The 14,032-nt window shown below is 46.0% G+C and overlaps 1 protein-coding gene and 1 pseudogene across 1 annotated transcript; both read right to left on the reverse strand.

Moving 5' to 3' along the window:
- Window positions 1–2,072: 2,072 nt before the first annotated feature.
- Window positions 2,073–2,975, reverse strand: LOC127775843 (uncharacterized; annotated as a pseudogene).
- A 724-nt stretch (window positions 2,976–3,699) lies between these two features.
- Window positions 3,700–5,307, reverse strand: LOC127777621 (protein TOO MANY MOUTHS). Its single transcript, XM_052304219.1, has one exon. The coding sequence runs from the start codon at window positions 5,178–5,180 to the stop codon at window positions 3,849–3,851; it is 1,332 nt and encodes a 443-aa protein (XP_052160179.1). The 5' UTR covers window positions 5,181–5,307; the 3' UTR covers window positions 3,700–3,848.
- Window positions 5,308–14,032: the final 8,725 nt, after the last annotated feature.

Consider the following 14,032-nt stretch of genomic DNA (forward strand, 5'->3'; position numbering starts at 1 on the left):
ATTATCGGTTTTATTCAATTCCATAATTTGTGTTGATTAAATTCAATTTGTAGATAGACTCATGTTTTTAACACCCCCCACAACGGATTTACTTTTAATGTCGTGACAAGTTATTTTCATTTTTTTAAGTTACTTCTATAATATATGCAAATTAGTTTTAGTCTTTATTAAATTTACTTTTATATGTCTAAAAATTAATTTAATAAAATCTAAAATTAATTTACTTTATTGAATTTACTCAACATCTAGCGCTCTTGGCTACTTTTCGCTGCGTCAGGAGAGGTCCCCGCGTTCCCTTTCCTCTCCCCTATCCGCGATTTCCCTTCTTGCCCCTCTCTCGTTGCCTTCTCGCACGGAGGAAGGAGAGCAACGCGTGCTGCGGCGCATGTAGATGGGGTGGTGGCGTGGGCAAATGGGACGGCGTGAGTCGCGTCGTCGTCGGCTGCTCCACCGCGTGTAAGGAAGGAGGGGAAGCATCGCGTGGAGGGCAGCGGTGCTACAGCCAGCGGTAGAGGTGGCGCTGGGGGGCGGTGGCGTACTGAGGCCTCCCGGGCATAGCTCCAGTAGCAGCGGCGGGAGGACGACGACGACGTGGAGGAGCAGTGGTAGGAGGCGGCCTCTTGGCGTCACGAGGCTGCGCCGCTTGGTCTAGCCACACAGGGAGAGGTGGTAGCCGCAGCCGCCGCCGAGACCTCGCCGCCGGGGAGGGCACCATGTGTGGCATCCTCGCCATCCTTAGCGTCGCCAACGTCTCTCTCGCCAAGCAACATGCCACCCTCATCCCCTTCCTCTCTCTCTCTCCCTCGAGCAGCTCGTGTGTTCGTGTGTTCTTTCTGAATCGAGGGATGGAGATTTTAGCCGTGGATTTGGAAGGTGCGGTCCAGACGGAGGTGCGGGAGGGGCGAAGAAGAAGAAGCCAGACTGGATCTGGGGGTATTTTGGGATTTTTCATGTGGGACTTCTTTGGGCTAGGACACCCACTGTGGACTAGACTACTTTCAGCCAGTTGCTTCAAATTTTGAAGAGTCCATCTATGTGTGCCTTTGGATGTAAGATAAGTGCCCTAAAAGTGCCCTCAGTTAGTGAGGGTACTTTAGGAGTGCCCAGTGCCCTTGATTGGACATGTTCTAAGGGCCTCACGCGGCAATGTATCCACGAACACCAGCGGCATCTGTCGAAGGGAGGAAGAGATTGGAGAGAGGGAGCAGGAATAAAGAAGTGAGAGTGAGGATGACATGTGAGCTCCACGGAATAATACTAAGGCCATGTTTAGATCTCTCTGGCAAAATTTTACACCCTGTCACATCGAATATTTAGACAAATGCATGGAGTATTAAATATAGACGAAAAAATAACTAATTACATGGAATGCGTGTAAATTGGGAGATGAATCTTTTAAGTCTAATTGCGCCATGATTTGACAATGTGGTGACAGTAAACATTTACTAATGACGGATTAATTAGGCTTAATAAATTCGTCTCGCGGTTTACAGACAGATTCTGTAATTTATTTTATTATTAGACTACGTTTAATACTTCAAATGTGTGTCTGTATATCCGATGTGACATGCCAAAACTTTTACACCTCTTGATCTAAACACAGCCTAGCTTTCTTGCTGACTCGATATTTTCTTACCGTAGTCACATGTCACGTCTCCGATACCATCTCAATGATTGCTTTTGAAGTGGATATACCCTATTTTATTGCTGAGGGATATGAAGTAAATCTGACCCATAGTTGAGGTAGTCAGGACTGTAGCTTTCAAAGTACGATTTAGCCCATTTAGGTTGTTGGGCCAAACGCTCGAGTTGTTATTGGGCCAAACGCTCTTCCGTTTTAGAAGAGACGTGGTCACTCTGCCAAAAATAGGAAAAAGTACACCCAAGGTCCCTCAACTTGTCATCGGGATAAAAAACGTCCTCAAACCACAAAACCAGATATACGGGGTCCCTTAATTATATAAAACCGGTCACCGGAGGTCCTTCGGCGGTCTTGTACCCGGTTTTATTCGATGTCGCGGCTAAATCAATGCGGGACCCGCGTGGGCCCCACATGTCAGCTGGCCACGCCATCAAACTCCTCTCTCTTTTCTCCTCTTCTCTCTTTTCCTAATCTCTCTCCCTTCTCTGCCGCCGTCAGTGCCTCGGCGGCGGGCATCGGCGGTGATGGCGGCGGCGGTGGGGGGAGCGGCGTACGGGCTCCCCGGCGGTCGCCGTCCACGCATAGCTCCTCCCCCCGCAGCTTGCGCCCACCGCCTGCGGTGCGCCGCCGCCTCCCCATCGGCGAGGACGCGGTGCTTGAGGTTGGATATGTCGAAGCAGCAGAGGAAGCATGTAGGCTTGGTGCAGCTAGGGATGTAGTCGCGGAGCATGTCAGCGACGCCGTGGTAGCGGCGGAACGCGAGGAGAGAGCACGCCCGGAGCTCGAGAGCAGCCTCCATGCGCGGCGACAACTCTAGCACTGCTTCCACTAGTCCAAGCACCGCCGTGGCCGCTGAGTGGTCGCCACATTCCCCATTGAGCGGCGCGGCGGCAGCGAAAGCAGCCCGTGCCTCTGAGGTAGTCGCCGATGATCTGCTGCACAATGCAGAGCACCAACAAATCAGTTGCTGAAGCCAAAGGCAAAGGCAAATCTAAATTGGGAGCAAAACCGCCCAAATTGCCATCATTTTTTGTGGCACATTAGATGAAGAATTAAAGAGGGAGCAAGAAACAACCTTTCGGTGTCCGCGGAGCCAAATCCTTTTCTTGTCAGGAGGGGAAGAAGACGGCGAGGACACCGCCGCCGACCACCACCGTTCGTCCGCAAGCCGGCTGTCGACGAGATGTCCCCGCGCAGCCTCGCACACCTGCAGTGCCTCCTCACGCTCGGGCTCCATTGCCAACGAGTGGCGGCTGGGACGGGCTACTCGACCCGCTCGACCAGAACCTCCGCCGCGAGGTCCTCCGCTACGGCGACTTCGTGCACACCGCATACACAGCGTTCCATTCCATGCTGTCGGCGGCGGCGGCGTCGCAGCACATCTCGGGTGGGCGCACCGGACGCTCGTGCTCCCCGACCTGCGGCGGCGTCGCAGCACAGCCAGAAGGGAGAGAGAGATGAGGAAGAGAGAGAAGAGGGGAAAAGAGAGAGGAGTTTGATGACGTGGCCAGCTGACATGTGGGGCCCACGTGGGTCCCGCGCCGACTCAGCCGCCACGTCGGATAAAACCGGGTTCAAAACCACCGAAGAAGCTCCGGTGACCAGTTTTGTATAATTAAGGGACCCCGTATATCTGGTTTTGTGGTTCGAGGATGTTTTTTATCCCGATGACAAGTTGAGGGACCTTCGGTGTACTTTTTCCCCAAAAATAATAGTCTCAACTTAAAAAGCAAAAAGCAACGGTAAAAATGTTGACGAGTGGGTCGTTTGTTGTACGGAATTATAGGGCCTATTCAAATTACTATCATACATAAATATGATATTTCCTAAATTTAGCAATGGCAAAAATTTTAGTATGTTAGTGACATTGTCAAGTTTTAATAGCATAGGTTAAATATGTTATTGTTAAAATTCTCTAGGCATTAAAAATGTTTGATAATAAACTGAATACATCTACATGTTTAACAGTTTTACCTTAAAAATGTTATGGTTTAAAATAAAGCCAATCTAATCTTAACCATATGCACATAAACGATAACTAATCCCCTCGCCCCAATATTTAGTCTCACGCACAGTATAAGTTTTCTCGTCACTTGTTTCTTGTTAGTAGCACAACCAATACCATAATTACTTTACATTTTTTTAACTCAACAAAATCTACCTGCTAATGCTAAACTAAACAGCCTGACTAATCATTCAGGAGCAACTAACTGAGCATAAGCAAGAGCATTGCCACTACGACACAGGAACCGATCCTCGTCGGCGGCGGCGGCGGCGCCGCCGCCGGCTTCTCCGCCGATGCCAAGGGAACCGGCATAACCACAGGGCGCCGCGTCACGGGAGCAGCCTGGGTGGCGTTGCACGACGGAACACCTGCGATGCGAGGGCGAGGCGCTCCGGCGAGGAACTCCGGCGAGATGCACACGGCGCGGTTGCCGTGAAGCCGGACCCTGCCCGCCATCTTCGCCAGCGCCGGCGGCACCTCGCCCTCCAGCAGGTTGCCGTCCAGCCCCAGGTAGGTGACGTTGCGCAGCGACTCCCCCAGCGACGCCGGGATCGTGCCCGTGAGGCCGGCGTCGGAGAGGCCCACGGCGGAGATGCCCTTCAGGCCGGCGAACATGTCGGCCGGCACGCGCCCGCCGAGGCGACGGTTGCCGCTGAGGTACATCTCCCTGATCGCCGTCATGCCGCGGAGCGCGGCCGGCACGCCGCCAGTGAGCCGGTTGTTGGAGAGGTCGAGCAGCTCGAGCGACGCGAGCCCGCCGAGCTCTCCCGGGATCGGGCCGGCCAGCGTGTTGGAGGAGAGGTCGAGCTTGACGAGCTGCGTGAGGCCGCCGATTGCGCGGGGGATGCCGCCGGCGAGGAGGTTGGAGCTCAGGTCGAGGATCTTGACGTTGGCGAGTCCCTGGACGAGCGCGCTCGGGATGCGGCCGGCGAAGCGGCTGCCGGAGAGGACGAGCTGCTCGAGGCGCGGGAAGGGCGTGGACGGGAGGTCGCCGGACAGGCCGGAGGAGGCTACGACGAGGCGGCGGAGGAGCGGGAGGCTGGCGGCGGAGATGGCGAGGCGGCCGGTGAGCGCGGGGTTGTTGACGAGCACGAGGTCCTGGAGCGTGGGAGGGAGCCGCCACGGGAGCGGCGGGAGAGGCCGCGCGTCGTCGTCGCCGACGAAGCAGCCGTAGACGAAGAGGCTGCGGAGGCGCGGGAAGGAGGCGGCGAGGAGGCCGGAGGTGAGGAGCGTGGCGGCGGAGGGCGCCGCGCAGCTCGGATTGGCGGAGAAGTCGGAGACGTAGCCGAGCGAGATGCCGACGACGTGGGACGCGTTCCCGCCGTCGTCGTCGTCGCACGACACGCCGTGCGGGCCGGCGAGGCAGAGGTCGTCGGGGAAGCTGGCGCGCCAGGGGAAGCCCGGGTTGACTGCCTCGAGCACCGCGTACACGCCCTCCTGCTCCGCCGCCGGCAGACGCGGCTCGCTCTCCGCCGCCGCCGCCGCCGCGGCGAGAACGGCCACAACGAGGAGGCGACCAAGAATCATTCTCATGGCAAAATGGACACGTTCTTTGTTTGTTTCTCGTGGTGGTTTAAAGGCCAGGCCGGCGCCGGCAAGCTGTCGGCAAGGACGGCGAAGTTAAAGGAAGGTAAAGGCTGAGGAGAGTAGGGGGAGGCGACTGCAGGCGAGCTACTGCATGATGACTACTCTACGTGTAGCTGATCGCGGCTGCCACAGAAGGTAGCTGCAGGATGCAGCGGCACGGGCAGCGCGTGGTGCCCACGGCAGGGGAGGGGAGGGGAGGGGAGGCAGAGCGGCAGGTGGTAGGCATGCAAGATTGCCGCAGCCTCTACTCCATCTGTCCAAAAAAAGACAAACCTTGGATTTTTTTGTCTAACTTTAACTATCCGTCTCATATAAAATTTTTTTATAATTCCTATTTTCATTGTTGTTAGATGATAAAACATGATTAATATTTTATGCGTGACTTGTCTTTTTAATTTTTTTCTATAATTTTTTTAAATAAGACGGACGGTCAAACGTTGGACATGGAAATCAGCGTTCGTCTTTTTTTTTTGGAGGGAGGGAGTACTACTCTAGTACTCCATTACTCTATGCGTGCAGAGTTGCAGGCAAGGCCAGGAGACCAAAGTTGGGAGGAGATGGATGTGGAGGTTGTTGTCTGTTGTGATCTCTTCTTTCCCTTCTCTCCACATGAAAGTTGAAACCTCCTCCGCCTGCATTTCGGGAGACTGCAATGCGATTGCAAGGACGAAGAGAGGGGTGGTGGATTGTCAGGAAAAGTACAGCAGCAGTTGTTGCTCGAGGAGGAGGAAAGTACTGTAACCTACTACCTGCAGGCTGCTGCAGACCTGCAGTAGTAGCTGCGGCGACCTTTTTGGCTGTTTCATCTCTGGGGACCGCAGATCCTCTTCACCTCTGGAGTGTGTGGACCTGGACCACCATGCTCATATTCTTGTACCACAGGGCACAGTACCTTGTTACTCCGATCTGATCTCTATTCTCGGAACGAGGAGTATTGATTTCTAGTATAGTACCAGTGTAACGTACTGTTGGCAATGGTTCGGGCACGGGCAAACCGGCAGAGCAAGAGCGATCCAAGACCCGACATCTTCTTATACCAATGGGTTTATTAGGGGAAAAAAAAGGCACCCATACCCACTTACCCATGGGTAAAAATAGAATATCCATGTACTTCGCATGTTTACCTATTTTTGAACGTTAATATATGGTTTAATTCTAGTATGGTTTTTTTACCTGTCATATACTTGTATAATTTGTTTACTTGCTTTTGAATGTTACTGTTAAAACTAAGGTTACCTAACATCGTCGTGATCGTTTGATTATTGTGTAGAATTACAAGTGCTCTATGTTAGTGCAGTGAGTATGCGTACAAACCCACACGGGTGTGAATATAAGGAAAATCTTGCAACCGAGAGCAGATGTGGGTGTTGGAATGGAAACTTAATTATCACATGTGTGGATATGGAGCAAGAAAACTTGATGGGTGTACACTTGTTGCCATCTCTACACTTGACTCATGCTGATAGCCTTGCGAGTTGCAAGGCAGGAATCAATGCCTATACACATGCCATGCCCATGCCCCACGCACACAAATAATCCGGTGGATACGCATCATGTTTTCATAACATGAGTAATATCTTCATAGATACTAATTAAAGCACACCCTTTATACACCACCACCCTCCTTCTCCTTCTCCTCCGAGCTCGAGAAGAGAGAAGTGAGGAGGAAACAATTGAGGGCAAAAATTAGCTAGGGTTTTATTTTCATTTTAGTTGCATATATACATGTTGTATTAAATAGACAAAATATGTCGAAGTACTTAAGGGATTGGTCAGAACCACCTAAAAGCATATATAAGGGATTGGTCGTGACCAACTCAAAACCAGCGTGGTGAACGGGCGAGACGGCGGAAATTTGAAGGGCGCGCAACAGGCCAAGCGACCGAGCAAAGAAAAATCGGATGGAAATAAAGAGAAAAATAAAAGAAAGGGAAAGATACGTCGGAAAAACTAAAAAATGTTATGGAAAAATTTAAATATAGAAAAACCGCTACAGGAGTTGTGCCATGCCAGCCCACATGCTTCAGCGTCGGCCCACGAACGCTGGACGGGCTGTGCTGACATGACCAATAAAATCACGTGTCCGTGCCATGCCGGGACAACACGACCCATTTTGCTAACTATATGCTGGCAATTAGCACTAGTGGCGTCGGACTCATCCACCCATCCTGTACGCTGCCCATGCTGAATCTACCATGGGGACTAACGGGGCTTGAGCCCCACTACCAACGTTAGGATAATGGGTGCCCCACGGAGTCTCCTCTAAAATTATTTGCCATATATCTATAGGAAAAAAGTTTAAGTTTTATCTAGTTTATTAAATCACACTACTGACGCTGCCCACAATATAATATCACATGCTGGACACAAGTCATGTGTAAAATGGAGTATACAAAGGGTGTGCTTAGTTCACACAAAAACTGAAAGTTTGGTCGAAATTAAAACGATGTGATGGGAAAGTTGGAAGTTTATGTGTGTAGAAAAGTTTTGATGTGATGAAAAAGTTGAAAGTTTGAAGAAAAAGTTTGGAACTAAACAGGGCCTTATGTGTGTAGAAAAATTTTAGATGTAATGTGATGCAATGAAAAGTTAAAAGTTTAGAGTAGTTTAGAGTGAACTAAACACGGGCTAAACAAGACCAAACTGGCTAGCATGCTGGAGTACAGAGAAAAGAAGTGAAAAATTTCAGAGCTTTGGCAGGCGTCGCCGACAAGCCGACAGCCCGCCCCGGCTATGGGCTAGTAGTTGTAGTTCTAGCCTACTAGGAGTAGCGAGTATACGTAGCTGCTACCGTATCGTCGATCTCAAGCTAGAGATATGGCGGATAAATACTGGATCCTACCCGTAAACTCATCAACTGAAAAAGTTTCAGGGATGGGCACAGAGCGTACGTATAGCTAGCGGCGATTTGCTTGTGCTGATTTCCTGCAGGCGGCGCGCGCGGAATCGAGAGAATCTCTCTGGTTTTCTCTCTCTATCGAATGCGTGTGTCGGTGTCGAATTGGTCAGGATTCCAAGAGAGAGCATGCATTACGTTACATGCAGCCGATCGTGAGAGCAGAGGAACAGAGTATGCCGTAGACCAAAACCGTGACAAGCCGATCGTACGCGCCGTTGGAGATAACCACCTCATACTCAGAAGGTATTTTTGTACTACCACATGCTCCCTCCGTCCAAAAAACTTCGTATGAGGTTGGTTTTTTCGACGGGACGAGTTCATATCAAAATTCGTTAACTTTTGTTCATCTTACTCACAAAATTAGTATAAATATATAATAATATAAATTAAGATTATAGTTTATTTAATGATAAAATAAGTCACAATAAAATAAATTATATTTTATATATTTTTAAGTATAAAATAAATGATCAAATATTATGTGAAAAGTCAACGGTGTTATATATTTTTAGATGAAGGGAGTATATCCATCGCACTCTACATCTCACAGAAGTTGATTTTTCACTAATGAAAAAACATTAAGGGATACTAGATTGACACTAGTTACTACTCCTCCAAAATATAAAATATAGGGTACAACTATTTTTTAAAAAATGTTTCATAATACAAGTCGTGTATACATGTTTGCAATTAATTAGCATCTCCTCTTCCCTAAATTATTATTTTTTAAATCTAACACTCTTAAGATCTCTAATTAATTGGTTGCATGTATTGTATTAGTTGGTGTGATTCAAACAATAAGGTGATAATAATTGTTTCTTAATCTTTGGGTTAAGGGTGGTTATGCTTTATAATTTGAAATGGAGGGAATAGTATGTAGCATCAGCATCACAGAAAAGCTGTATGATAATGTCACTGGTAAGAAACAAAAAACTACCTTCGTTGTTTTTTTTAATAGACAACTCTTTAGATGATTAGTTTTATTAAGAAAAATGTAAATATGACAAATATAAGTAATGGATAAAGTTCCCTTAATAATAAAACAAAGTCATAATAAAATAAACAATATTTATAAGACGAACAAACAAATATCATGTTAGTAGTTAACGGCACCATATATTAAAAAATGGAGGGAGTATAATAAAAATGTAAATTATTTTGATTCTAGTAAATAAACTAGATCTGGAGGGAGTGACGAAACTTAAAAAATTATGAGTGTGTTGGGATTGAACATTGAACCTCAGAGTTGAAACCACAAACCCCGTAATACTACACTATCAAGTGCATCTTATTTTGATGCTAGTCATGCATTACATTTTTGTAAGCTGAATACCTCAACCAACAACTATGATCATGGTTATTCCTCCTGTAGATACTATAAGCAGGGGCGGATCTACAGTACAATGACAGGTGTCGGGCGACACCGACGACTTTCAGCAAAACCTATAGCGAAACTGCTTATCCATATATTATAATACCTTGATTTAAGCATAATTAGCATATTATGACACTGATAGATACGTTATGATACCAACAAATTAATTTTCTAGATCCGCCTCTGACTATAAGTAGCTATTATCACATAATAGATCTACATTTCTTTTCAAAAAAAAAAAAATAGATCCACATGCATGGTTCCGCAACATAACTGGACATGAACCAGCAACGTTTTCCGTGATGCTCCATTATAAATTCTATATCCTTGCTCATCAATTTGGTAATACAATCAACTTACTATGACGATAATCAAGCCACTCACCTCATCTATTGTTGCTGATGTGCCGAGTAGATACTGACAATAGAATGTTCATCTATTCATCTGGGTTACTCCAATATCTCACCATCACGTGGGTATAAGCTAATTGTAAAAGTTATATAAGGCCATCTACAATGGATACCCCTGGGTCGTTCCCTCACCGATGGGTATTCGCTTTTCCGTCCATGCCGGCTCCCCATGATGAAGCGCGTCCCCCGGCTGAGGGACACCTCTCTCACCGCTTTTTAGCCAAGCAACGCAGCCAAGAGATGCATTGGGGGGGCGACGGGCTCTTGTGGATGTCGGTTCCCTAGCTCGTATTCCTATTCCCCCCCTTGGCAGAGATGAAGTCTCCGCTGGCCGACGATGACGAAGAGGGAGAGAGGAGCTTCGTCGCGACCACCGGGACCGGGATGGCTTCCTTCGCGTCCTCCCAGAGCACGACATGGCCAAGACGGCGCCGAGACAGACCCATGAGAGAGAAAGAGAGAGAGAGAGAGAGAGCGGCGAGCAGCGGCGGTGATGGATTCGCGGGGGAGTAGGTGGCTCTCCTCGTCAACCTCGCCGATGAAGCTCTGGCGGTGGCGGCGGTCCTCTTCGTCGCCCTCGCGACCCGCGCGGCGCTCGCCGTTTGCCACCTCGACCGCTGCGACCCGTGCGGCACTCGCTGTCCGCCGCCTCGACCGCCGCGACCTGCGCGACGCTCACCGTCCGCCGGCGCAACCCCCGCGACCCGCGCGGCGCTCGCCGACCGCCGCCGAGCCGCGCGCGCTCGCCGTCCGCTTTGCTGAGAGATAGAGAGAGAGAGGGAGAGAGCAGAGAGCAAGTTGAGGGAGGGAGAGAGCGGAGAGACGGGCAACAAGAAAGAGGGAGGAGAGAGAGACACGTTGCCGGTAGGGGTAGGAGAGGAAATTAATATCTTTGACTTTTTGATTGGGATACCCATTGTGGGATAGAATACCTTTATTCAGTACGTTGCTTTGGGTTTTAAAGAACCCACTTAGCTGTGGCCTCCATTGCGAGCTGAGTTCCCCTACGAGTGTAGGAGTGGCTCACATCGTAGATGCCCTAATGTCTCATGACTATACAAAGTCCACATATATAGTTTGCAGAACTCAATGGTAACAAAAAGGAGCAGATATGGTAAGGCTGGAAGACTGGAACGGCATTTAATTTGCGCGTAGAGATGTGCAAGCGCATCCTTTACTCGAATGGAATTGCTACATAAAGCGCCCTAAGATTCGTGCAAAGTTAGTAAAAAAAATTCACAGCCATGGGTACAAAGGTGGAGTCAAACCTACGACCTGTTAAACAGGGTGCTTGCTGAACTAGCCAACACACCTCATATGTTTTTTCTTGTCAAGTTACATACTCGTTTATCAGGTACATTGTAACTATAGTTTATAATGTAATTACACTTTAATTATACTAGCAAAAATACCCGTACGTTACAACGGGTGAAAAAATTCTAATGATAATATACGTTTTTTATACATAATCATAATCATGTGACATGACAATTTTTGTATGGATCATTTGTAGTTAGGACAATCAGAAAATCTGAACATCTTCGATATAATGGCCCAACCTCGACGATAACAATCTTACCGATGTTTGCTTTACCTAAAATAATTGGATTATTCATGTGACAACATGCATATAATCTAAAATACTCTTTCAATCTCATTCGTGCAACCAGTAACAGGATCAATCAAATCCTACACTGTCTCGCATGGTCAAGTCTACATAAAATAGAGTCATTGTGCACTCTTCTATAAATAACAACTAAAAAGATGTTTATTTTTTAATATTATTTTCATATCTATGTTATCAAGAATAATAGCTATACTTAACAAAAATATTCTGATAATTGCATATAGAGGCGTGCAGAGTTTCTAACACAGGACAATAGATGAGGAAACAAAAGCCGTGCAGGAGATAGAAAAAAAATCGATAGATCCTATCCAACCCAAGCATTCATAAATTTTATCTCGCATTGAGTCGGAAGGTTTTTAGGAGCGGTTCTTATTATAAACGACATCTTTTTTTCTTGTGTTGAGTCGGACGGTTTTCTCTAACCTTTTTCTAAATGATGATTTTTTTCTCGCGTTGAGTCAGACGGTTTTCTCGAACCGTTTTTAGAAATAATTATTTTTTCTCGTGTTAAATCCGATTGTTTTTTGATTCGTTTTTTTATAAACAGTGTTTTTTTTAGCTTTTTCAGAGCGGCTTTTTTTTATAAACAGTGTATTTTTCATGCCCAGTTTTCTCAAAACATTTTTCAAAAATGGCACATTTCTTTCTGACATTTTTTTCCTAGCATGTTTTCTTTTTGCTTTTTTTTTCACGCGTTCTTTTGCTTGTTTTTTCTAACATTTTTCTCGCGTGTTTTTTTGCTTATTTTTTCTGACATTTTTTTCTTGTTTTTTCTCAAGTGTTTTTTTTCTTTTTTTTCCAATACTGGAGAGAATAGATGATGAAACGAAAGCAGTGTAGGAGATGGATAAAAAATCGACTCATCCTATCCGACCCAAGTATCCATCAATTTAGCCTTTTTTTTTCTCAGAGTTTTCTCAAAGCAACCTTTTTTTAAAAATGGTGTTTTACCTTTTTTTTTCCATACGCGGTTTTTTCAAACCATTTTTTTTAGAAATGACGCGTTTTTTCTAACAGTTTTTTACTTGCATGTTTTTTTATTTTTTACGGACGATGGAATTTTTTTCTCGCGCGTTTTTTCAGTTTTTTACTGACGACAGAAACCTTTTTCAAGCTCTTTTTTGCGCTTTTTCTGGCATATTTTCTCACGCGTTTTTTTTGCTTTTTCGTCCCTTGTTTTTTAAACACCCTTTTTTTCTCACATGCATTTTTTCTTTTTAGTTGTACGATGAAAACTTTTCTTTTTAAATAGTTTGATTAGATTAGATTAGAGATAGAGAAGAGATATATACGGACTACTAAAACGGATAGAAAAATTGGACTTTTTTTTGCCGTGCTTTTTTCCGCCTTTTTACTTTTCTTTTCTCGCTTGTTTATTTTTTATTTTTTACAAACAGTTTTTTTCCACTTTCTGAGGGAATCGAACGGACCATTTTTAGATGTTTTTTTGGCTTTTTTTATTATTTTTTTTGAATTTTGTTCCGCCACTTTTTTTCGGAATTTTTTTGTTTTTCCGCCACTTTTCTTTTTCTTTTTTCTGCCCGAATTTTTTATTTATAATAAACAATTACCCTTAAATTAAACAATTAGTAAATCGTTGGGGGGATTTATAGGAGTAGGATGGACGCTAATACAGAAAGCGTTCAGAATTGTACGCCGTTGTAAACAACGGCCATACTTGGACGCTGTTGGAACCAGCGTCCACCTCCCTAGTGCAGCCAAGCCACGAATAGAGTGAGAAAACCCTGACAATCAAAAGAAAACCCTAACTCTAGCGATGAGCGCTCGATCGCACATGCTGGCAGCCGGCCATGCATCGTCGTAACTCATATACGAGTTCACCCTCTCTACGACTTTGATCCATCCGCTTCGTCGTCCAAGTCACTCTCGTCGTCGACGCCGGGGCCTTCGATTTGTCCATGTTTTACGGCGCCACCAATCCTGCAATCCAGCCACGGCGCCGTGTGTATTGGCAGCTCTCTCGTCGTGAGGCAACAGGTTTGCCCTGCAATTTATATCACGCATACATGTCTTTTCACTTATAGCATGTCTCTGCTCACCCTCATCTAATTAGCATTAATTGATATGTACTACATTGTTCATACCTATACTTGATATATGACATGAGTGTTTTATTGAATATATGTATAGATTATTATCCAACTAGTAGACATATACCATGCCTTTGTTAATTGTTGAGTTCGTTTGGAAGACACAGCCAGGAAATAAAATGACTATTGTTCATTGACATTTTTAATAAGCTAAACAACATTTTTTAAAACTTGAAAGGATATATCAGCAGATTATTATCTAACTTAAAGTTAATTATATAACTTGTTTTGCTAACTTGTTTAGTTTGTTTTGCAGAGTTGACTGAGAAAAAATGATTATTGTTCTAGTGTATGTTGATGGGAGAATACAATATGGAGCTAAGGGTGCAGAATATAATATTCCTCCAAAAATAACTTTTCCGGCAGTGGAGGCTAC

This window comes from Oryza glaberrima, chromosome 6 (genome assembly GCF_000147395.1).
Source record: "Oryza glaberrima chromosome 6, OglaRS2, whole genome shotgun sequence".
NCBI classification, from domain to species: Eukaryota; Viridiplantae; Streptophyta; class Magnoliopsida; order Poales; family Poaceae; genus Oryza; species Oryza glaberrima.